The following is a 1,840-nucleotide window of genomic DNA, read 5'->3' on the forward strand; positions in this document are numbered from 1 at the left end:
ACCAACCTTCCCTCCCTCCCCTCTTTTCCCAGGAAAATCCGCGGCGAAGCCAAGAAGTGCCGCAAGGTTTACGGCATCGAGCACCGGGACCAGTGGTGCACGGCCTGCCGCTGGAAAAAGGCCTGCCAGCGCTTCCTGGACTGACCCCCTGGCATCCCATTCCCAAATTCCCACACTGCTGCAACCAGGGAACCTTGGAAGTACCTCCTGGGAGCCTCCGGAGCTGCGCGAAAATTCCTCCTCCTCCTCCTCCTCCTCCTCCTCCTCCTCCATCTGGGTTTGCTCCCACCTTTTCTTTTTTGGTTTCTAAAACACGAAAAAATCCTTCCCCCTTTCGCTTGGGATTGGGAAAGGAGGGAATTGGTCCTTCTAGGGGGGGGCCAAAGAGCTTCCTGATTTTCCCAGATCGGCCCCGAAAATCCCCCGAATTTTTGGCTTGAGTTGGGGGTGGGGGGAGGGGGAGCTTTTGAGGCGCCTTTGACTCCCCGAAAAAGTGCAAATCCCTCTTTTCCTGCGAGGAAAAAAGGGGGGCTGGAAACGAGGATTGAGAGCTTTAAAAAGGAAAACTCCACGAGGAACTTGGGAGCAGATTTTTTTTTTTTGGGGAGGGGGGGAAAGGAATTGGAAGTTTCTCACACCCTGAAGGAGGAATTTAAGGGGTGGGGGAGCAAAAAAAGCCCATCCCAAATGTTTGAAGCAGGAAAAGCGGGATTTTAGGGCGAAACGTGGTACAAAATCATGGAATGGTTTGGGTGGGAAGGGACCTCAAAGGTGATCCACGGGCAGGGAATATTTTCCCTGGGATCCCACCGAGCCCGCTTGGAATCGGTTGGCTCGTCCCTGGGGTGCATCCAACCTGCTTTTAAAAGGATTTTAAGGATCAGTTTTCCTTAAAAAAAAGCGAAATAAGAAGTTGGGAGAGGCAAATATTTCTCCCAGATCTCCCATTTCCTCGTTTTTGGAGGGCTCGGCTCCCAGATTCCCGATTTTTTTTTTAAGGGGATCGGGTGAAGGGAAACACCCAGAGATGCCTCTCCGTGGTTTTTTGGGATGGTTTTTTCCTTTTCTCCCAGATCATGTTCCTCAGACACCTGATTTTGCTGGATGCTGGGAAGCAGGAGTTGCATCCCTGAGGGAATCTGGGCTCAAATCCCGAAGGAGGGAAGAGGGTTTGGGTTTTTTCCCCCCCCCCTCCTCCTTGGGAGCTGCTCACTTTGGGCATTAGGAATTCCTGTCGGGAATTTCCCTCCAGCAGGTTGAGTTTTGTGGCAAAAATGACCTTTTTTTTAATAATTATTATTATTTTTAATAGAAACTCCGCCGGTTCCTGACCCTCCCAGCCTTTCCACATCCTGTGTCACCTCAGGAAAATCCACCTCTTTCCAGGGAATGGCCCCTTTGGAGCCGGGATTTTGCCAGGTGTTTTGTTTTTTTTTTGTGGGAGTCCCTTAATTTTTGAAATGATTTTTAAAAAAAAAAAAAGAAAAGAGCTCCAAGAGCACGAGAAAGGGGGGAAAAAAAAAAAAAGGTGAATTTCTGCTTTCCTTGTGCCTTTATCCCTGTGACTCCCAGACACCTCCTTGTTCCCGCTGGAGATTTTATCCAGGTTTTGGGCTTTTTTTTATGCCCTTTCTGCCCCAGATGGATCCGGAGGCAGCTCCGTAATCAGGGGAATTCCCTGAGGGATCAGGGAAGTTGGGATGTGCCTCGTCCCAACCCTTCCCGCGCCACTGGAGGGAGCTCAGGTGCCCCCAAAAATGAAAACAAAAAAAAAATTTCTATTAAAACGCTTTTTTTTAAAAAAAAATTTTATCTATAAATATATAAAATAAGGAAGGAA

The 1,840-nt window shown here is 48.8% G+C and overlaps 1 protein-coding gene across 1 annotated transcript in view; it reads left to right on the plus strand.

Moving 5' to 3' along the window:
* Positions 1 to 168, plus strand: part of ZNF395 (zinc finger protein 395) — a gene marked incomplete at its 5' end in the record, with an annotated part of 13,752 nt that extends 13,584 nt beyond the window's left edge. The window contains one exon of the mRNA XM_027910147.1: positions 33 to 168. Within this exon, the coding sequence (XP_027765948.1) occupies positions 33 to 144 (112 nt within the window). The remainder of the gene's footprint in view (positions 1 to 32) is intronic.
* Positions 169 to 1,840: the final 1,672 nt, after the last annotated feature.

Source organism: Empidonax traillii, unplaced genomic scaffold (genome assembly GCF_003031625.1).
Source record: "Empidonax traillii isolate 1590-97213 ecotype Southwest subspecies unplaced genomic scaffold, ASM303162v1 scaffold2786:size18050, whole genome shotgun sequence".
Lineage (NCBI taxonomy): Eukaryota > Metazoa > Chordata > Aves > Passeriformes > Tyrannidae > Empidonax > Empidonax traillii.